The sequence below is a fragment of the Odocoileus virginianus genome, chromosome 12 (assembly GCF_023699985.2).
Source record: "Odocoileus virginianus isolate 20LAN1187 ecotype Illinois chromosome 12, Ovbor_1.2, whole genome shotgun sequence".
NCBI classification, from domain to species: Eukaryota; Metazoa; Chordata; class Mammalia; order Artiodactyla; family Cervidae; genus Odocoileus; species Odocoileus virginianus.
The window spans coordinates 4,785,800-4,807,551 of NC_069685.1; the positions used below are offsets into that span (position 1 = coordinate 4,785,800).

General features: G+C 43.5%; 1 protein-coding gene across 3 annotated transcripts in view; it reads left to right on the plus strand.

The window, feature by feature from the left end:
- Window positions 1–21,752, plus strand: part of TMEM154 (transmembrane protein 154) — a 51,188-nt gene that overhangs the window by 22,182 nt on the left and 7,254 nt on the right. For 2 of the 3 annotated variants that reach the window (XM_070474748.1, XM_070474750.1), the window contains exons 2-6: window positions 3,535–3,792; window positions 3,883–3,921; window positions 12,415–12,442; window positions 13,595–13,680; window positions 15,679–15,739. In XM_070474748.1, coding sequence (XP_070330849.1) covers window positions 3,535–3,792; window positions 3,883–3,921; window positions 12,415–12,442; window positions 13,595–13,680; window positions 15,679–15,739 — 472 coding nt within the window. The remainder of the gene's footprint in view (window positions 1–3,534; window positions 3,793–3,882; window positions 3,922–12,414; window positions 12,443–13,594; window positions 13,681–15,678; window positions 15,740–21,752) is intronic. The other variant, XM_070474749.1, reaches the window with a different exon arrangement.

The window sequence follows — 21,752 nt, forward strand, 5'->3', positions numbered from 1 at the left end:
CAGTCCTATGGCCACTGCCGAGTTTTCCAAATTTGCTGGCATATTGAGTGCAGCACTTTCACAGCATCATCTTTCAGGATTTGAAATAGCTCAGCTGGAATTCCATCACCTCCACTAGCTTTGTTCCTAGTGATGCTTCCTAAGATCACATTCCTTGACTTCACATTCCAGGATGTCTGGCTCTAGGTGAGTGATCACACCATTGTAGTTATCTGGGTCATGAAGATCTTTTTTGTATAGTTCTGCTGTGTATTCTTGCCACCTCTTCTTAATATCTTCTGCTTCTGTTAGGTCCATACCATTTCTGTCCTTTATTGAACCCATCTTTCCATGAAATGTTCCCTTGGTATCTCTAATTTTCTTGAAGAGATCTCTAGTGTTTCCGATTCTATTGTTTTCCTCTATTTATTTGCGTTGATCAGTGCAGAAGGCTTTCCTATCTCTCCTATCTATTCTTTGTACTTCAATAACAGTTTTTTTTAAAAAATCCTGCATATCAATAGAACTGCCAGCATAAATATCAGGGTTATGCCACAGGGTGAGACATTTGAGACTGTTTCTTTGTTTGTATTGTGAACAATGAACTTGGGAAGATTGTTAGATGGTACATATTTATCCTAGTACTAGCATACTATATCATCATCTAATAAATGACTGTTATTTATTATTTGCAGCTATCACAGTATTGTTTGGGGAGCGAAGGGTATGAGGAAGGTTGTCACAGGAGTGTGTGAAGATGAAGACATGCAGGGTAAAAAAAATAAAGCACACACAGAGAACCCTTGACTCATTTATTTAAATAATTGCTAAAGAATTGGAGAAAGTAAATGATAGTTAACTTGGAAAACATGTTAGAGTGTGTGTGAGGGGTACTGGGGAGAAAATTTCACTCCAGAATGCCACTAAGAGCCTCTTGTCACCAGCATTGTCACTTGTGGTAAGAAAGAAATGTGCACCACCCAGGACCATCTGTGAGCTTCTCCATTTCTCTTTCATGCCTGATTGTCCAGCACCCTCATTATTCTTGCTAGCTTATTTCTTTTCCAGTTCTCTCCTTTTCTGGGGCAACAGGTCAGGTGTGACTCAGAGTGCTGAGTATTCTACTGGGAACTTGTTCCCCTTCCGTGGAGAGGCTGGAAGGATCCTGGCATTCTGGGCAGTTCTGCTCACAGCCGCCTGGCCCCAGGAGCCCAGTGAGAGCCCTCGGCTCCCTCTTTGTGCCAGAAATCTGCCTTCTTGTGGGCTGAGGGGCAAGAACGTGAGGCTGCCTCTCTTGGCCCCCACTTCATCATTTGTAATCATTCCACTCCTGCCTGATGGGAAGGAAAATACCATGTGAGGTTCCAAGCTCAAGTTCTTCTACCAGCCCTCCTGGGTTTAAATCTGCACTCCTCCAAGAGTCCTTTGTGGGTGTGGGCTGGTTGTGTGACCTCCCTGCCCCCAGTTGCTATCTGAGAAAATGATGGGAACAAAATGAGATAATCTGGGCACAAGGCAGAGCACAAGACTTGGCTTTCAGTAAATTATTTGTAAAAGTTAGTGTGAAATAGTGGCAGTAGCAATAGCATTAGCAGCAGTAAATAAACAAAAGAAATAAAAAGGAGGTCTGGGTATTGGAGGAAGGTCCATCAGCACTGACTTCAAGGAATGGGGGTTACCAAACCACATGTGTGTATGTGTACACACATGTGTGTATGTGCCCACCCATTCCCCTCGCGGCATACAGTCTTTGCTGGCCTAGGTTACCAGTGAAGAATGATGTCTGAGTCAATAGTTCTGCGAGCAGGGTGATATGTCAAATCTTTTAACAAATACATTATTGACTTACCTTATTTCAAAGACATAAATGTAGAACGAGGTCACTTAACCCTGAAGGCAGAAGTCAATAAATGGTTGATATTTTTTGAGTCCTGCTTTTGATGTATACACATGAGGAATACCAGTTACTTAGCAGTTTGTAATTGATTCTGATCGTTTGGGGTGGCATTGACAGATGTGATTACCAAGTGGATCCCCTGGTCTTGGGGAAATTGAAGTGTTTATATAACCAGAAACTTAGGCTGTGATCAAACAAATATTTTTATAAATGATTGTCACGCAGATATGTGGAGAGCTCGGGCCTGAGCTGGCCATGCCGTGGCCAGTCGGTCATTCTCTGGGAGGTGGCCTGACCTGCAGTGCTGAGCATGGCTTCAGGCAGTAGACATCTTCATTTGAAGAGTACCTTTCACCTTAGGAAGAGCCTGCATATAAATTATCTCCTTGTTGTAGCCTCAGCTCATATGCTGTTTTTCACAGTGGGTCCCCTCTGAATGATAGGCATCACTGTAGTACCATGATGCCTGACATTGGTCATGACAGAGCCAGGTGGGGAAGGAGTTTTTCAAATACTACTATTTGAACAATACTACTAGTCCTTTCCTGTCCCGTGATGAGCCAAAGGGTGGTTTTCCAGCACAATCGAAAGTCCCGACAGAATAAACCTATTAATAGGGCAGGTTCTAAAGAGTCACATTATTCAGTAAATTTAAAGGTTGGTGCAGTTTCCTTAGTTTCTAAGGGAACATCCACTTGGGAAATTTCACTTTACAAGAAAAATACACATGGTATTTTTAAAAACATTTATTTGTTTATTTTTGTCCATGTTGGGTCTTTGCTACTACAAGGGCTTTCTCTAGTTGCAGAAGCAGGGACACTCTAGTTGCCGTGCACAGGTTTCTCACTGCCGCGGCTTCTCTCGTTGCGGAGTGCAGGCTCTAGGGCACAAGGGCATCAGTAGCTGTGGAGGTGGATCAACAGTTGCATCACCAGGGCTCTAGAGGACAGGCTCGGTAGCTGTGGTGCTCGGGCTTAGTTGCTCCTTGGCACGTGAGAGACTTCCTGCATCAGGGATCGAACCCACTTCTCCTGCATTGCCGGGTGGATTCTCTACCCCTGAGCCACCAATGAAACCCCCACGCATTGTATTTTTATCTAGATCATTTCAGGATTTCTGTGAGATCATTTCAGAGGCAGACTCAGTTCTCTGCAGAACTGAGGCCTGACATTGACATTTGATCTGTTACCCCGATTTGAAAAAATTCCTTTCCATTGGTAGGAAACCTTTTATTTAAAAAAAAAAAAAAATTAGGACACAGTCCATTCCTTTTACCTAAAAGTGTTATGTGGTGAGTGCTTAACTCTCAGAAAGTTGGAATTTAGATTTATTCAAAAATATTATTAGGATACCCTATAGGATATCCTGGAATATTGTGCTAGATACCACAAAGCTTCTCAATGCCCTTTGCTGAAGTGCATCTGAACCTCCTGCCTTAGTGGGAGGTTAATCTCTGTGTTCTGATTCCACGTTGAATGTACTCCCAGCTTGAGCTCCATTTCTGTTCAGTCAATACTTTGAGTCATGCTGAACTTCAAGACCAAATCCAGTGGATAAGTTTCTCGCTGGATGCATGGAGGGTAAGTTTCAGATCATTGAAAATATACCACACTAGCTCTGTCTCCATGACAGTCTCAATTTTGTATGTGTTCCCACAGGAGAGGAGGACACAGAACTGTCAGGAGACGTGCCCCCAGGCACGGAAGGCCTCGATGAAGAGTCAGCGGTCCTAAGCACACCTGCTACAGTGACCACAGAAGATTACATCACCAGTATAAATTCTACCCTTATTGAGGAAGACACAGACCAGTTAGAGTTTATATTAATGGTGTTGATCCCAGTGATTTTACTGTCTGTCCTACTTCTATCAGCGATACTCCTTGTAATATACCATAAAAGAAAAAGGAATAAACAAGGTAAATATTTTGCCTATTCTCATTTCTAGACAACTGCTCCATGTGTTCATGAATAATTGATAAAACACAATACTTTTTGCTTCCACACAGAGCCCTCTAGCCAAGGATCTCAGAGTGTTTTACAGACACGTGAGTATTATTCCAATACCTGCCTGGAGATGGGATGGGGTGGGAAAAGAAACTGAGATGTTTTTAAGTGAAGCAACTACATAAAATAATGAGTGATGACTTGTTTCAGTGACATTTTCCAGAGTTTAGAAATGTCATATTCCTTTCTATTTAAAAAAAGAAAGAGAGGATGCCTTCAGCCTAAAGTGAAAATTGAAATACACAGCTTTCATCTCTGTATCTAACCTGGATGAGGGCCTTGTGTAATTTGGGCTGGTATTGGTCAGTGTACCCAGTTGTGGATGTGACTGGTGATAGAAGCAAAGTCCGATGCTATAAAGAGCAATATTTCACAGGAACCTGGAATGTTAGGTCAATGAATCAAGGCAAACTGGAAGTGGTCAAACAGGAGATGGCTAGAATGAACGCTGACATTTTAGGAATCAGCGAACTAAAATGGACTGGAATGTGTGTATTTAACTCAGATGACCATTATATATACTACTGTGGGCAGGAATCCCTTAGAAGAAAGGGAGTAGCCATCATAGTCAACAAAATAGTCTGAAATGCAGTACTTGGATGCAATCTCAAAAACGACAGAATGATCTCTGTTCATTTCCAAGGCAAACCATTCAATATCATGGTAATACAAGTCTATGCCCCAACCAGTAATGCTGAAGACGCTGAAGTGGAACAGTCCTATGAAGACCTACAAGACCTTCTAGAACTAACACCCCCAAAACATGTCCTTTTCATTAAAGGGGACTGGAATGCAAAAGTAGGATGTCAAGAAACACCTGGAGTAACAGGCAAATTTGTCCTTGGAGTACAGAATGAAGCAGGGCAAAGGCTAATAGAGTTTTGCCAAGAGAATGCACTGGCCATAGCCAACACCCTTCTCCAACAACACAAGAGAAGACTCTACACGTGGACATCACTAGATGGCCAACACCGAAATCAGATTGATTATATTTTTTGCAGCCAAAGATGGAGAAGCTCTATACAGTCAGGAAAAATAAGACTGGGAGCTGGCTGTGGCTCAGATCATGAACTCCTTACTGCAAAATTCAGACTTAAATTGAAGAAAGTAGGGAAAACCACTAGACCATTCAGGTATGACCTAAATCAAATCCCTTACGATTATACAGTGGAAGTGAGAAATAGATTGAAGGGATTAGATCTGATAGAGTGCCTGAAGAACTATGGATGAAGGTTCATGACATTGTACAGGAGACAGGGATCAAGACCATCCCCAAGAAAAAGAAATGCAAAAAAGCAAAATGGCTGTCTGAGGAGGCCTTACAAATAGCTGTGAAAAGAAGAGAAGTGAAAAGCAAAGGAGAAATGGAAACATATACCCATTTGAATGCAGAGTTCCAAAGAATAGCAAGGCAAGATAAGAAAGCCTTCCACAGTGATCAGTGCAAAGAAATAGAGGGAAAACAACAGAATGGGAAAGATGAGAGATCTCATCAAGAAAATTAGAGATACCAAGAGAACATTTCATGCAAAGATGGGCTCAATAAAGGACAGAAATGGTATGGACCTAACAGAAGCAGAAGATATTAAAAAGAGGTGGCAAGAATACACAGGAGAACTATACAAAAAAGATCTTCATGACCCAGATAACCACAATGGTGTGATCACTCACCTAGAGTGCCAGACATCCTGGAATGTGAAGTCAAGTGGGCCTCAGGAAGCATCACTAGGAACAAAGCTAGTGGAGGTGATGGAATTCCAGTTGAACTATTTCAAATCCTAAAAGATGATGCTGCAGAAGTGCTGCACTCAGTATGCCGGCAAATTTGGAAAACTCAGCAGTGGCCACAAGACTGGAAAAGGTCAGTTTTCATTCCAATCCCAAAGAAAGACAATGCCAAAGAATGTTCAAACTACCGCCCCATTGCACTCATCTCACATGCTAGTAAAGTAATGCTCAAAATTCTCCAAGCCAGGCTTCAACAGTACATGAACTGTGAACTTCCAGATGTTCAACCTGGATTTAGAAAAGGCAGAGGAATCAGAGGTTAAATTGCCAACATCCATTGGATCATCAAAAAAGCAAGAGAGTTCCAGAAAAACATCTACTTCTGCTTTATTGACTATGCCAAAGCCTTTGACTGTGTCGATCATTACAAACTGTGGAATATTCTTAAAGAGATGGGAAAACCAGACCACCTGACCTGCCTCTCGAGATATCTATATGTTGGTCAGGAAGCAGCAGTTAGAACTGGGCATGGAACAACAGACTGGTTCCAAGTAGGGAAAGGAGTACGTCAAGGCTGTATACTGTCACCCTGCTTATTTAACTTACATGCAGAGTACATCATGAGAAACAGTGGGCTGGATGAAGCACAAGCTGGAATCAAGATTACCGTGAGAAATATCAATAACGTCAGGTACACAGATGATACCACCCTTATGGCAGAAAGCAAAGAAGAACTAAAGAGCCTCTTGATGAGAGTAAAAGAGTAGAGTAAAAAAGTTGGCTTAAAGCTCAACATTCAGAAAACTAAGATCATGGCATCCAGTCCCATCACTTCATGGCAAATAGATGGGGAAACAGTGGAAACAGTGACAGACTTTATTTTGGGGGGCTCCAAAATCACTGTAGATGGTGACTGCAGCCATGAAATTAAAAAACACTTGCTCCAAGGAAGAAAAACTATGACCAACCTAGACAGCATATTAAAAAGCAGAGACATTACTTTGCCAACAAAGTCTGTCTAGTCAAAGCTATGGTTTTTCCAGTGGTCAAGTATGGATGTGAGAGTTGGACTATAAAGAAAGCTGAGTGCCAAAGAATTGATGCTTTTGAACTGTGGTGTTGGAGAAAACTCTTGAGAGTCTCTTGGACTGCAGGGAGACCCAACCAGTCCATCCTAAAGGAAATCAGTCCTGAATATTCATTGGAAGGACTGATGCTGAAGCTGACACTCCAATACTTTGGCCAGCTGATGCGAGCAACTAACTCATTGGAAAGGACCCTGATGCTGGGCAAGATTGAAGGCAGGAGGAGAAGGGGACGACAGAGGATGAGATGGTTGAATGGCATCACCGACTCAATGGACATGAGTTTGCGTAAACTCCAGGAGTTGGTGATGGACAGGGAGGCCTGGGGTGCTGCAGTCCATGGGGTCTTAAAGAGTCGGACACGACTGAGCGACTGAACTGAACTGAACTGAACTTTCTGACCTTTGGAGGAGCCAGTCGGGCTGGTGAAGCCGTGGGTTAGATTGGGGCATGGCCGCGAGGCTGGAGTCCTTGAATCATCCCCACGAGAAGAGGATTCTTCCATCTGTGATTGCCATAGGTGCTGTTTTCTCCACCATGCCACACACCCATTTGATCCTGAAAAGGCCTGGGTAAAAGCATAGTTCTTATTCCTATGAAAGCTATGCTAACTTTTAAAATGAAATTCCTAAGCAGCTAAAGATGTAAATAGTAAACCAATAGTAAAATAGTAAACCATCAGTAGTAAACCAGTCTCATAGATCATTCCCTGGGTCAGTGATACACTCTGAGAGGATTCACTTCTAATGCCAGGACTATCAAATACAAGGTTTTGGGATGGTTCTGGGTCCAAAGCCAACTTGGATTCTTTTTGCTTATGCTGCTAAAATTGACTTCTATTAGATTTTCAAGTTGAAGACTTTAGGCATTCCAAAAATCACTCAAGAGTGATAAGATATATATTTATATGTGCATACAAAACTCACTTTTTGTCTTTCACATCCACTAACAGGGGACCCTGGGCTTTGAGGGCATGCCTTAGGCTTGTGGATCCCTACACTATCCTTGTACCAGGAGAAGCTTTAAGCTCTTGCAGAGCTGTAAATGGTCATTTTCCCTTATGCCAGCAGGTGACTTAGCAGCAGCAGCAGCAGCAGGACAAACGTGAACTGGGAAGGAAGCACTGAAGTGCATTACCTTTCATGGCGAGGGCTGGTGTAATAGATTCCAAGAAAGTAGGAATTACACGTTTCTCCACTGCTTGCAATTTCAGGGTGACCTAATAACAGCGATCACGTGGGAGCTCTTTTGTAAGCCAGAGGAAAAGAAAAGGCAAACAGAGATGCCTGGATCTTTTTTTTTGCAAAGTCCAGTGGCTAAGACTCCATGCTCTCAACGCACGGGGCCCTGGTTCGATCCCTGGTCAGGGAATTAGAGCCCCACGCTGTAACTAAGACCCAGCACAGCCAAATAAAAACAAAACAAAAAATAGAGTAGGGAAAGTAGAATTTCCTGCCCAAACCGTAGGCTACTGCTGGTCTTACCTAGCAGAGTCCTGGGGTCGGGAGAGTTTGGGGTTGACTAGTCAAATGATCATGCTCTAAGGCACTAGATCCAGAAAGGGCTTTTTCACTGAACTCCATTTCGAGACTCTCAAGACTCAGAAGCTGCTCCCCAGTGAGCACTGACCTCGGACAGGGTCCAGGCGTGTGTGCTGTTCCCTTCCGAAGGCCTCCGTACCTGGTTAATGCTGCGTCTTCTGTCTGGAATTTCCTTCTTGGCTGCTTGGCAGACTGCCACCCCATTCTACAACATGCAGTTCTTAGGTTTTTATGAAGAGCTGAGTAATCAGACCCCAGGCAAAATTAATCACCACCTCTCGACTGTGTTCACACTTACTGTGCACAGTCGTGAATCCTGTCATCAGTTGGTGACTTGCCTTTTTTTGGGTCTCTCTTTCTTACTAGGAGATGTTCTCTTTAAGGTCCAAAAGAATCAGGAACTTGTCTTATTCATCTTGTGGAATAGTGTGGCAGGAAGGTTATAGGGACAGATTCTGGAATACTCGACTTAATTGGCTTTTCTCTTTCCTAGTTTTATAACCTCTGGTTCAGTTCCCTCATCTGTTAAACGGGCAGAACTCAGTATCATAGAGTTGTTGTATCATAGAGTATCATAGAGTTGTTGGGAGAATTAAGTGGATTCATCTATGTAAAGCACTTAGAAAAAAAACAGTACCCGGCATATTGTAAGTGGAAACTAATTATTTTCACCCCTTTATCTCTCAGAGTGCCTTGCCCAACACATTACTAGCTGCTCAATAAATGTGTATTGCAGAGATGAGTTGATGAAAGAATGTGAAAACTTTTTTTTAGAGAACACATTGTCAGAGGTAAAAGTAAATTTGCACATTATTCTTAACACAAATTGGCACCTTGTTTTTACTTTAAATATGCCTCCCCTTAAGAAACCACAAATGGAAATCTTAGAATTTCAAAGCTGTTGCTTATCACCAAAGTTCTAGGTCAAGAGAGCTGTATTTGAATATTTTCTTTTACTCACCATTCCTTTAACATAGATACAGGTGGTTAACGATGACTCTCTTTTCAGACAGCTAAAAATTTCACTAACATTGCCCACCAAAATCCACCCATTCATATTTAACATTATAATACAAGGCAGTAAAAGGAGACTATTTAAATGAACAGAATTTGATTTAAATGTATTTTTTATTTATCTTTCCAGGAAAAATAAAACTGTCCCACTGGGTCAAAGCACTGTTTGGTGGCAGGTCATAGCGGATGTCTGTGTTAGGCATAGACACATTGTCTCTTTCCTTTCTGACTGCAGCCTGATGTATTCTTCTGCACCAAGAAATGTCTTGAAATTTGGCAGCTGGGGAGCATTTGGCCAACATTTTTGGAAAGAACAGGTCACCTGCAGGGGAATTACCCTTGTTTCTTTGGCCCCGCCTGTTCCGTGTCCAGGAAAAGGGAAGGCTATGGAGTGACTCGATGTGGAGTGGCCCTTCTCCCCAGACTCGCAGGCATTAGATCCGCAGTTGTTATTATTTAATATTTATTAGGTGTCTTGATGGGCTGCCTCTCTGGGAAAGAGCTGCAGGGGAAACAGCTGGCAGTAAAGCGGCGCTTTAAACAGGCTGTGGCTCCGGGACACCTGGCTCGGCTCAGTCTGCAGAAAGACACTCGCGTTGAGCGCGGAAACCAGATAAGCGAGACGGTCTCCCGCTGCGCTCCGGCCCGCGGCCCCACCCCGCACTGCTCCGTCGGGCGCGCGGGGAGAGGAGCCGCGAGGGGGCCCCGGGGGCTGAGCGGGCGTCCAGTGGGACCCGACGGAGGAGGACGGGAAATGGCGGGGCTGTAGGAGGCAAAGTGGAATCAAGGGCAGGTGGGGGCTGTGTGAGCGCCTCGGGGCTCACAGGCAGTAGGTGGCTGCTAATAAAGAGACGAGGCCCGAGCAGTGGAGCGGGCAGGGCCTGACTGCGGGACGGCTAATTGGTCTCCCTCCCGGTTTAATGCTCTGCTCCGGGGCGCCCTCCCAGATGCTTTCGCGTTGCCATGGCGGCCGGGGCAGGGGTAATGGCCGAGGAGCAGGGCAGACGAAGCCACAGGAGGCTTTTTGCTCTGTTTGAATACTGATTACAGGAGCTTCGCACTCATGCATCTGGAGCACTTTGGTAATGAGTTTTTAAACTTTTCCATCATCTGCACGCAGGTCTAGCTCCAGCTCACAGCGAAGCCTGCAGGCACCAGATTAGAAAGATAAATCCACCCCCTCAAGAGTCGGGCTGTGGGGCCATTTGTTCTGAAAGAAATTAGTAAGGGGCTATTAAGCAGAGAAAGAGGGAGAGCAGGGAGGCCGTAGTGACAAAACAGGGGCACTTTTGTGGGTCACCTGTAAAGCAGGTTCGGTTGTACAGGAGCTTTATTTATAGTAAAATCCTTTAAGGAAAGAGCCTGTGAGTGTTAGATGAAAACTGCATGTATATAAAAATAAGGTGAACATCCCTCCCTTTGCCAGAGGAGTCGGGTGTCTGCAGGGAGATTCAGATGCTTGCCCAAGGGTGGGAGGACACAAGCTACAGCTGCCCTCGAAGGGCAGCAGTGATGGCGTGAAACTGGCAACCGTGCCCAGCTTCCCAGGGTCAGTGGTGCCATGAAAGCCTGCCAACCCACAGGAAATTACAGCGGCTCCTGGCTGCCAGGAGCTCAGTTCCAGGTGTCTGCTGGTTGTGCTCCCTTGCTGGGGCCTCCCCTCTGCCCCCCAGACAAAGGAGGCCTCTGATAGCTGAGAGTCATGCCCCTCTGAGTCTTCAGTGGATCTCTGTAAGGCACTGTGCTTCTTGGTGGTTCTTCACATCATAGGAGGCACGCTGGGGCTGTGCTGTCCACTCACTGGCCATCGTTGCCTCGTTTCTCTGGGTGCATCTGTCCCCCTGCCAAGCAAAAGAGAGGTCGACCTAGGGCACTTGGCTCTAATGCTTGCCACATGTCCATCTGGAATCTGATCCTCATCCAAGCCATTTTGCAGACTGTCACCTGACGCATGTCAACTAAAGCAACCAAAAGCAAGCCTGTTGGAAGTTTCACTGTTATGAGATGCTAAATCCAAAACATTGGGCACGAATTTAAACCTAGCGTTGGACAATCCAGATGAAGACCTGTTCGTTTATTCAATTCATATGGGGTGTTTGTCGGGTACGGTGCAAGCTGGATGAGGGGGGATGTCACAATGAACAAGGCAGACATGATCCCGCCCTTTGGGGAGCTACGGTCTAGTGGGAGAGACAGACAATGAAGAGTTAACCAGAGAACCGGATTGATGGCAGACGTGGCAGACACTGTGAAGGTGCAAAGAGAAGCTGAGCTGGCAGAGATGGGCTCTGTCTCAGACAGAGGAGATGGGGGAGGCCTCCCTGAGGAAAGCTGATATAACGGGGCAAAGGACTCTTATGTCTGCCTTACGGGAAGCCAGGCTCTGACAGTGGGAGTCTGCGGCAAAGGAAGGGTTTATTACAGATTGCCATGAAAGTGGGCAGGAGAGAAGTCTCAGATCCACTCCAACTTGGTGGTTGAGTTTGGGGTGTTTTTAAAGGAGAAGAACAAAGAGGCTGCAAGTAATCATCAACTGTGACATTTCTTAATCATGATTTTGGGAGTCAGGATGTCTCTGGTTTACGATTCTCTGGCCAGGCGGGCCATGGCTGGGGGTCCGTGAGCTTCTCTTGTCCTGGAGAGACAACCTGAGTTTGTGCTTTAGTGATGACATCTACACAGCCATTTTAGTCATTGGACTCTGGTTGATTAATGTTCAGTTAGCCCAGGATTGAGGTCAGAGGGAACAAGAAAGGGAGAGAGGTTAATCAACTGGCAGGGGTCCTTCTGTCTTAGGGGGTTGGTTTCATTGAGACCAGAAGGCTGTGGGGGGTACAGCCGTACAAAGAGCAGGGGTGAGAGGAGGGTCCCCAGGGGAGCCTGGGAGGGATGCCCCACGTCCTACTCCGTGACAAGGGACAGGGCCACAGAGTTCAGTTTGCTGTGTCACAAGGAGATCTAAAAGAAAGATTTCACATAGACGGGACCTCATTTCACAATGGCAATCTGCCCTTGATTGACGTAGAAGTTAACGTAGCCCCTTTCAAGACGTAATCTCTTGGAAGTCATTTCCCCTCTTTGTAGAGGAGATTTCAGCTAATGTGGAAATAAAATGTTCTTACACATACTGAACACTAACATGACTTTTATATTTTCTGTCTTTTAGATGAACTGGGAAGTGAAAACGTGAAAGTGTAAGTCCCCCCACCCCCAACCCATGTCCAGTTCAGCTTTGGGGCGGACCAGGATGTTGGTGGAGGGCGGGGTGGTGGTGAGCAGATCAAAGGGCCCGATTTTCAAGAGTTCTCGTTTTGACAGCCCTGGCAGGGCCCTTCTGCTTCCCTAACCCCAAGAGAATGTGCTTCAGTTCCCACACCTCACCACAGGCCAGGGGATCTGACAGGGGAGAAGGTCCTCTGTTCAGAAAAGAACCTTTTTCTGACCGCTGTCAATTCCAAATGCATCGATGATTGAGTATTCTGACCCTGGGTGTATTTCAAGGTCTTCAGTTCATTTATTCTGATTAAAAAATGTATCACCAGGAAAGAGATTTTAGTTGGTATTAAAGGAGGGGAACCCTAGTGGAAGCCCAGAGTTTGTATGGTCAGAAGATCCTGGTGGGGAGTGGGGCAGAAAGAGAAATGGAGATGGCAGGAGGGAATGGGGAGAGCGGATTCCGCCTGGAGGGGTGGCCTGGGACGCAGTCACCGTCGTCTCTGCCCTGCTTGTTTGGTCCCTAGGCTGGCTTCCTCCGCAGGGTGGCAGCCAGTGGATCAGAGCAGGTGGGCCCCTCCCCCAATCCTACCTACATTAACTGGGAACTCTTCCCTCCCCGGGGAGAGCTGAACCCCAGCCAGGGAGGGCCCTGGATTTCTGAGCACAGGGCTCCATTTCTTCCAGGCAGGAAAGCCTGGAAATGGAAGGGCGAGGTGGTGAAAGTGGCCTGTCAATCAGCCTCCTGACCTGGAGCGCTGATCAAAAACCCCCAAAGATAGGGAAGTGAAATTGAGCAAGGCTGAAATGCTAAATGTGGCAGCTTCCTGGAGGAGCCTCAGACTCATCTCAGTACCTTGGGGGGAGCCAACTCTCCTGTGCTTCCTCTCAGCCCATCATCAGTAATGGACGAAGGTTTATTTTTGGTTTTGCTTTTTTTCCTGTTAGAGTTTGGTCCTCTTGAATAGAGCAAACTCCTAGATTACCCTGGAGCATAAGACACTGAATCAAGTTCACCTTCCTCATAGTCAACAGCCTAGGCTGTCCTCAAACAAAATTTAGCACATCACAAAACCTGTTGGTTTTGTGTTTTGTTCTGTTTTTCCAACAAGCTCTTGACTTTCTCTCTCTAGCCCTATTTTTGAGGAAGACACACCCTCTGTGATGGAAATAGAAATGGAAGAGCTTGATAAGTGGATGAACAGCATGAATCGAAATGGTATGTGGTGTGGAATAACCGAAGGTGGCTTTCTCTGTACTCTCTGCTAAGGGAAGGCTGCCCCCTCTTCATAACTATGCCATTGGATCCTGGTGGGACCCTGGGAGCCCACCTACCTTTCTTCCAGCACATGCAAGGAGTTAACTGGGGCCTGACCATCCTTAAATATATAGTTTAATTATTGCATAAGTTGTTGCCACTTATTTGTATTTTTGCACATTTTTTCAAATTGACTTTTTCAAGAAGAAAATGGACTCTTTTTTTTTCAAGTGAGGAAATCTCTTGAGACCAAACTCTCTGGAAAAAGTTAGCATCCAGCATTACCCGAAGTATTATAGAATTTAGAGATCTGTGATTTTAATGTGTGCATAGATGTAAAACTTTACCAAATATAGTTTACGTAGATCTGTGCTAATAGGCACTAGCCATCTATGTTTATTTAACTTAAAATTTTAAAAACTAAATAAAAGTTTAAAACTTCATACCTTAGTCACTGCAGCCACCTGTGGCTAATGGCTATTATATCAGACTGTGCAAATCTAGAACACTCCCTTCATTGTAGAAAGTGCTATTGGATTGTGCTAGCAGAGATGGTAATATGAATATCCCACTATAACTTAATTTCCAGTTGATATCTGACAGTAATTGTAGTGTATGTTCCTTGCTGATGGTGGTTTAGTGCTAAATCATGTCCGACTCTTGCAACCCCATGGACTGTAGCCCACCAGGCTCCTCTGTACGTGGGATTTCCCAGGCAAGAACACTGGAGTCGGTAGCCATTTTCTTTGCCAGAAGATCTTCCAGACCCAGGGATCGAACCCTGGTCTCCTGCATTGCAGGCAGATTCTTTACCGACTGAGCCACCAAGAAAGCCCATACATTCCTTACTTTTCATTAAATCAATATTTGGACTTAAAAATGATGACAGCTGTTTTTTTTTCTTCTATTTTTAATTTCTCTAAAAAATCAATAAATTATCTTAATGCTCATGTTAAGTTAATACAATCCACTATTTATATTATCAAACCACTTTTTTAAAACATTTATCTAAAAAACAAAAACAAAAAACAACCTAGGGATCTATCAGATTCAACAATCTACAATGGAGTTCTCAAAACCAGATACTTGTTATCAGAATTTTTGTACCAGAGGCTTATCAAGATGAACTTTCCAAAATATGAAAACTACTTAACTAACATGGGCAATTTGGGGGGAGAGTGGCTTGGTAAAGCATTTGAGCGTAGGGTTGAGTCATTGAGATAATCCTTAAAGTAGTTTCCTTTTGTGGCTTTTAGTTTATAAAAGTAATGTACATACACAGCAGAATTTGGAAAATGCAAAAAAAAAAAGAAGGTAGAATGAAGAAAAAATTTCTACCACCCAGAGATAATCTCAATATTTTGGTATATTTCCTTTTTTGTGATTGAGATAATTGCAATACAAGTCATGGTCCTGTTACAATCACTAAAACCATTTCCATTTGACAACTAAAGAAGAGAGTTGTTTTGACCCATTGAAATAGATCCAGCAGATTTCCCTCCCTTGAAAACAGCAGACATGTAACGGGAGAAAATTCTGGCTTTAAGAAGGTCGGTTGTTCCCCGCTTTACCTGCTTCTTGCTCCCAACTGAAATCATTCTGCAGGCACAGCAGAAGCTCGGTGAAGCTGTTTTATTCCAGCGTCTACCCTGAACTGTGCAGATTCTAGTCTTTGGAGCCCCTGGGGGTTGTTCAGCGGCTGAACAACCAAGCAGTGATGAATTGTGCCCTTTGCCGCTGGGGCCAGAGACATGCTGAAGTCTTGCATCTGCACCATTAGTGCTTTTTCCATTTCAAGAGCCTTGCTATGATTAATCTTTTAACCTCTGAAATTCCCTGGTGAGGCTGTTTCTGCACAAGTAACGGATCAGAGAGATATGATGTTCAACGGCATAAGTCTTGTGGATAAAAAGTAGAATTTCAGTGACTAATAATAAGCCTGGTTTTCTTCTGTCCTAGCCGACTATGAATGTTTACCTACTTTAGAGGAAGAAAAGGAACCAAACCAGAACAACCCAAGGTACTTCTAATTTCTACCATGGATTCTATGTGAGTGGGGGAGGGGGGTTGGAGGCCGCAGTTGAGGACTTTCACTCACCTTCTCTGCCTATAAATTTTATGTGACCATTTTCATGGGCGTATATTGGTGTCTTGTGGAGAAATGGAAGTGTGAGTTATGGAAAATGGAAAAGTACAAAGTAAATATCTTAGTGATTCTTTGTCTTTAGAAATAAATCAGTACTTATGTTTTCTTGCCCTTCTAAAGAGACACTGTTGAGTAGGCTTCTGTTTTAGCTCTAAAAGTTTCCGGTTATAACAAACTGTAGGTTTGTTTATCTTGGATGAATAGATGTTTGGTCAGGAAAACAGATGGAGGTGACAATCTCAACAGGATGACTGAACAAGAATGAGTAAAAATGAACATATAACAAACAAGAGAAGAAAACCCCGCTTAGGTTGGATTGTTCTTGGTGTCAGTGGCTCAGTCATGTCCAACTCTTTGTGACCCCATGGACTGGAGTCCCCCCGGCTCCTCTCTCCTTGGGATTCTCCAGGTTAGAATCCTGGAGTGAGTTGCTATTCCCTCCTTCAAGGGATCTTCCCAGCCCAGGGATCAAACCCATGTCTCCCACATTGCAGGCGGATTCTTTACCATCTGAGCCACCAGGGGAGAGAAATTAAATGAGAATTTAAAAACTCCAATACTTTGGCCACTTGTTGCAAAGAACTGACTCACTGGAAAAGACCCTGATGCTGGGAAAGATGGAAGGCGGGAGGAGAAGGGGACGACAGAGGATGAGATGGTTGGATGGCATCACCGACTCAATGGACACGAGTCTAAGTAACTCCGGGTGTTGGTGATGGACAGGGAAGCCTGGCGTGCTGCCGTCCATGGGGTCACAAAGAGTCAGACAATACTGAGCGACTGAACTGACCTGAACTGAAAAAAAACAAAAAAACCCCACATATTCTGTTCTACCACTAGGTGGCTCTGCTCGATAGAAAATTTTAGTGCACCAGGGCAGGCATGTTCTTCAGCCCTGCACAATTTTGTTTAAATTATATTCTCTTTTGTGAGGATAGAAATGACCATGTTTGGGTGTTTTTGATCAGAGAATTCTCAGTCAGGACTTGGGACATGCTGGTAGGAAGTAGGATTGATGATTCAGCAAGTCAGGGACTCACTCTGTGGAGCAGGGCTGTGGTTCGGTGGGGCGGGGGCGCTGAATTGTCGATGGGGTGACTCTCAGATGACCAGTGAGCGGCGAACTGGACTGAGCCCGTAACTGAGATGTCACACTTCCATGAGAATAAATTTTCAAAGCAGCATAAATACCCACCCCCTCTCCCTCCAGGTTAACCAGAGGGCCTACACTAGTCACCTTAATTCTGTCCAGAGTGTAGTCACTTTTCATAAGCAGTTCCTGAAGCCGGCGTGTCGCAGGGAAAGACTGGTTACTAGACAGTGACTGAGGCAGTCAGATGTTTGTCTGACTTGTTCTGCTTCTTCTGCTAAACCTTGCCTGAGAAATCAGGCCACCACAGTCTTACTGGGCCAAACCTCCGCTCTGATGCAGAATCTACATCTTATTGTAGATGTCAGTCATTGCTCCCTCTGTAGGTGCTTGCATATTAAAACTCATCACTGGTTCAGGTGAGAGTCTGTCCTATTTAAATGAGTTATCAGACATTAACAAGCAGATAAAAGAAAATATGCTAGCGAGATTATCACAAAGCACATTACCAAGAAATATTTTCCTTGCATTTTTACCTAAAATGAACATCTTTGTGTGTCTAGCATGGGGCTCAGATCACCATTAAACGCCTGTAAGTATCTTATTATTGAATCTCTGATGGGCACCTTCTAAAGATGTGAAATGTCATTGGTTTTTATATACCTGGCTTTTGTTCTTTGAAATTATTGGCAACATAGGAGAGGCTTAATGTTAGAAATTATATGATGGTAAAAACTTTTTAGAAGTCACACTTGCTTGAAATATTGAGAGGCTGGTCTCTGAAATAAGTTCTACCACATTTCACCTGTAAGGCAAAAAGCTTTAACCTATTTGGAGAGCTGGTTTATACTCAATTATTGTTTTTAAAGGGAATGTCTACATTCCTCTGTTGGTGCAGAGCTTTCTGTTTTAATTCACAAGACAGCTCTCAGGCCATCACTTTATTCTTTCTTGATGAAACCAGGCCCAGAGTTATAGAACCGAAAGTGGCAAGTCCCCAGTCTTTGGAGTTGGAGACACTGTCTGATTACTTCAAAGGGTATCTTGATATTGCAAAGCAAATTTAGTTTTTATTCACTAAAACTCTTAAGAGTACAAAGCACTTAGAACAAATCTTGGTACAAAATTAGCTCTTAGTTAATATTATTTTTAATTATTATTAAAAAGTTAGAACTGATGTACATAAACTCACTGCCTTCTGGGTTAATGCGCCTGTGTCCCAAGGCCGAGGCTCATCCACTACATGAAGCATTATTTTTGCCCCTGGTCTCCCTGGGGACTTCTTTTTGGAGCTTGCCAATTCTGAGAAATCATGAATTTGTTTAATTCCCTAGGAATGATCTGGAGACTTTTAAGTTCCCCATCCACTATCAGCATAGGTTCCATTCATATTGATGATTTCAGAATAGCCATTTTAGAAGTTTGGAGGGTCTGAAAGGGTACATAGTGTGGATTATCTCACAGTTTGTATAATCTTTCTTTCCCATCATGATTTTATTTACATCTCTTTTTTTTAATTGCCTTCATTACATTGATAATTGAGGAAACATTTATTTGGAATATCTAATCCAGGACAGAAGGAAGGTCCTTTTTTCTCTGACAGCTTGTGAATCTTTAGAGATATAGTGGCAACTGCATTGGTCTTTGGGCTTAGAATCAGATGGCTGGTTTTAAGACCTGATTTGGATGCTCATCTGTTCTTTGTGCTAAGACAAGTCACCTGAACTTTGTAAGGTTCAATCTTCGTATCTTGAAAAAAACATTTTGGAAGTTTCAAAGCACCATGCAAGTGAAACGATTTCTTTTATGCTCTGGCAATTGTTCTCTCCATCCCTTCCAGTCAGCTTTTTTTTTTTAATCTTCTGTTTTGAGCAAATTTAGGTTCACAGCAAAATCGAACAGAAGTACAGAGAAATCCCATACTCCCCAGTCCCCAGATACACAGCCTTCCCCACTGTGACATCCCCCGCCAGAATGGGACCTTTCTTACAGTTAGCCTCTTCTGACAACCAGTACCTCAAGTCCCCAGTGGTTTCTTTCTTTACCATCTCAGCAACATACAGGTGATTCTACTGCTTCACATACCCAACTAACACAATCACCTATATACCACTGCTTCTGCGTTTGCTTCCTGACGTCCTAGGCTTGACATAAGGATCCTGTATCACTGTACTCTGTGTGGTACTATACAACAACATGCACAAGAGCACAGCCTCCTGGAGAGATTGCACATATTTGACAGTATGCACCAGATATGTGAACTAATTATGTGATTAGACATTCGAATGTGTGCTCACATCTTTGAAAGTTTGCATCTTGAAGCTTTGTATGTAGGGGATTTGCTGTACATAGAAGTCACTGGAGATTGAAGTTACAGATGGAAAAAGTGATGGAAAGCACACTTTTCCATCCTGCTTAGATTAGCAGGAGGATGAGCAACTAAGACTTCTGGAGTCCATTTACTTGATGCTAGGGAGACACCCTGACACAGAGCCTCTGATATCCATAAAGTCCACTGTGCTCCTGGGAAAGAGGAGTTGATCTGGTCACCAACCTACACTTCATCCTCTATGTTGTGCATCAAAGACTTCAACCCTTCAACCTTCTCTTGTTTGGGTCTATAATCTGAGGTCTTCCAGAACTTTTCCCATTATTGCCTTATCCTCACTGAGTGGACATTTTCTTTGAGCTATGGAATCTAAAAATTAGCACAGGATTTTGGTAAGGGCGAGAGATGTACAAGGTACAATGGGAATTTTGCAGTATGGCTTTCATGTTTTCAAAAAAATCAATGGGTAAAGACAGCAAAGGAATTATGGGAGAAGGAGGATTCTATATCCTTATTTCCCACCTTAGCATGTTCTCCTGTAGTTCATACTTGTTATGTGCCAGGCCATGTCTGAGGAACTGGGAACAGCATCAGTGGAACAGTGTCCAAGGGGTGGGCAGGGCTGAGCAGAGGTCTGTGCTGGAGTTGAAGAGAATTTCATCCCTGACATTGTCCAACGTTGTCAGTGCATGGTAAAAACAGAAAGAGATCCACTGAGTTGGTTTTATTATTGTTTAAACTTTCTGTAAAGAATTCACTCCCTTATTGTCTACCCCCACCCTTACCATACCTTTTCGGATACCTCGGATAGTGGCAGAAGCAAGATAGAATTCCTTTCATCCTGGTGCTTTTAGTCTGGGCAGCCTCTTCCTTCTTCCCGAGGCCTTTGTAACCAGACAATTTCCTGAAAGCTTGGTGTTTCTGTCTCTGTAAGCTTAAGTGAATAATCTCAGAGAAGGAATTGCAAATATTAGCCAAGTGCCTGTCTTCTTTCCCTTTATGCCTGTTGGCCACAGTGATGATTTTACATTGAATAACAGCATTGGGAAAGATTAGGGAGAAATTAGATTTGGTTTCATCGAAGCAGATTTATAATTTTGAAAGTACGATAATAACAAAATAATGAGACATTTATTCTAGATGTCGGATGCCTAGGTACTACTGCCTAGGAAATTAACCAAGTCAGAGAAGGTAAGTAACAATATTCTGGTTTTGAAATAATTCTGTTATTCATTTTATGATTCATGTCTGAGCTCAATAATGTTGTAAAAATGTATCACTTCAGTATTTTTCAGGAAAATCCAGGTTAGCTTAATAGAGAATTTTTAAAATTTTTCCTGTTTCTTCCCTTCTCTTTGTTTTTCTTTCTTTCTTTCTTTTTGAGAAAATACAATCATGGCTGTAGTTTTTCATGATATATTTATTGAGTGCCTAATATTTGCCTGGCATAGTCCACATCATGTCAAGACAACCAGCTAAAGATGAATATAAGCCATCTGAGTAAACCTGGAACTCAGAGAGGTTAAGTAATTTGTCCAAGTTTACACAGCAAGTTTATGATGAAGCACTATCTAGAGAAGAATTTCTTTGAAAGTTGCATTTTCATTTTCTTTGATTAATTAGTAAAACAAAAGAGATATTCCAAAAATGAAAAGACACATTAGAGCTTTTTTTAAAAGAACCTTTAGCAGCAAGAAAGCCAGCCACCATGAGACTGATCTATGAAAGTCTTTGGTGGCCAATGAGTCCATCATGCAGTGTGGTCATTGACAAGACTGAACCATGAATTGCCAGAAAGCAGCAGTTTTGTGTGAACTCTTTTGGGCTCTCCACTGCAGTAAATCTCTGTGGCCACTTCCAATTACTTTATGGGTTTCTTCCCTCTTTTTCTCTCTAGTCCCAAAAGTCATTTAAAAATCAACAAGTATTACACATTAAGTATATTAAGCACCAACTGATTTCCCTCAAATCCAAGCTCAGTATCATGAGGGGTACAAAGTAGCAGTTTATAATCCTGCAGCATGCCAACCTCCAGTGAAATGGCTGACCTGCGGGTCTGTGTGCGTCTCATACGTGTGTGTGCGGGGTGAGAGGAGATGTGCTAAATCCAATCAACCACAGCCTTGCTTGAACAGTGGCCCAGATTGTGTCTACACTGTGGACATGATCTATGTGTCTTGGACCAGTTCTAGGTCTGGCTCTGATGTCAGCCAGATGCGTGTCTCTATAATTCCACCCGGGCCAGGCCTCTTACGGGAAGGAGAAGGGACGTGCTACTGATGAGAAGGAAGAGGGCATGAGCAACTGTTAACATGATTTCGTGCTAAATTGAACTCTGCACTCCCTCAAAGCCAAGTGAGAGAGCATCATAACTAGAGAAAGGTTTAGCATAGGTTTATTGCATCTTGGAAGACAGAACATTGGCTGCTGTCAGAAAGAGGGACTGTTACAAGATAAATTGGTCAGAA